This window comes from Pterocles gutturalis, unplaced genomic scaffold (assembly GCF_000699245.1).
Source record: "Pterocles gutturalis isolate BGI_N339 unplaced genomic scaffold, ASM69924v1 scaffold18829, whole genome shotgun sequence".
Taxonomy (NCBI): Eukaryota; Metazoa; Chordata; class Aves; order Pterocliformes; family Pteroclidae; genus Pterocles; species Pterocles gutturalis.
Window position 1 is genome coordinate 1 of NW_010133620.1, and position 1313 is coordinate 1313.

The following is a 1313-nucleotide window of genomic DNA, read 5'->3' on the forward strand; positions in this document are numbered from 1 at the left end:
CCGGCTGCTGGCCGAGCAGGGGCTGAGCCCCGGGGACGTCACCGACGTCACCTGTCCTTCTGTGTCCCCAGGGAGTGGGGGAACAGTGGCGCTGGGGACAAGGAGAAGGGTGACAAGGGTGACAGGGGTAAAGGAGATGCCAGCGCTGACCCCAGGGGACGTGGGGACACTCCCGAGGGAGGTGGCACCTGTGGAGGTGACACCAAGGGACATGGGGACAATCTAAAGGGGTGGTGCCAGCACTGGGGACGTCCCCAAGGGATGTGGGGACACTCCCTAGGGAGGTGGCACCCCTGGAGATGTCCCCAAGGCACGAGAGACCCTCTGGGGACACCGAGAGGCATCTTGGGGACACTGAGAGGGACCTTGGGGACACTGAGAGCCACCATGGGGACACCAAGAGGGACGTTGGGGACACCAAGAGGGGCCTTGGGGACACCGAGAGGCACCTTGGGGACACCAACAGGGAACTTGGGGACACCGAGAGCCACCTTGGGGACACCGAGAGGGATCTTGGGGACACCAAGAGGCACCTTGGGGACACCGAGAGGCACCCTGGGGACACCGAGAGTGACCTTGGGGACACTGAGAGGCACCTTGGAGACACAGAGAGGGACCTTGGGGACACCGAGAGGCACCTTGGGGACACCAACAGGGAACTTGGGGACACCGAGAGCCACCTTGGGGACACCGAGAGGGATCTTGGGGACACCAAGAGGCACCTTGGGGACACCGAGAGGCACCTTGGGGACACCAAGAGGGACCTTGGAGACACCGAGAGGCACCTTGGGGACACTGAGAGTGACCTTGGGGACACTGAGAGGCACCTTGGAGACACAGAGAGGGACCTTGGGGACACCGAGAGGCACCTTGGGGACACCGAGATGCACCTTGGAGACACAGAGAGTGACCTTGGGGACACCGAGAGGCACCTTGGGGACACCGAGAGGCACCCTGGGGACACCAAGAGGCATCTTGGGGACACTGAGAGTGACCTTGGGGACACCAAGAGGCACCTTGGGGACACCGAGAGTGACCTTGGGGACACTGAGAACCACCCTGGGGACACCGAGAGGGACCTTGGGGACGCCCCTGGTGGGCTGGGACCTGAGCCTTGGGGACGGGCTGTACCTCCCCCACCCCCTGGCCCAGGGCTGTCCCCTCCCCCTGGATGTCACCGGGCACCTGGAGGTGACGGCCACCCCGGGCCACACGCCCGATCACGTCAGCGTCATCGTGCGCGGGACGGAGCTGGGGACGGTGGCGGTGGCCGGGGACGTGTTCGAGAGGGACGGGGACGAGGAGGAGTGGCG

At 65.3% G+C, this 1313-nt stretch overlaps 1 protein-coding gene across 1 annotated transcript; it reads left to right on the forward strand.

The window, feature by feature from the left end:
* Positions 1–299: 299 nt before the first annotated feature.
* On the forward strand, positions 300–1307 carry MBLAC1 (metallo-beta-lactamase domain containing 1; the record flags this gene model as incomplete). The annotated part of the gene is made up of 2 exons (XM_010081305.1): positions 300–990; positions 1076–1307. Coding segments are annotated over exons 1-2 (923 nt in total), but the record flags the coding sequence as incomplete, so codon positions are not given.
* Between the last annotated feature and the right edge of the window lie 6 nt (positions 1308–1313).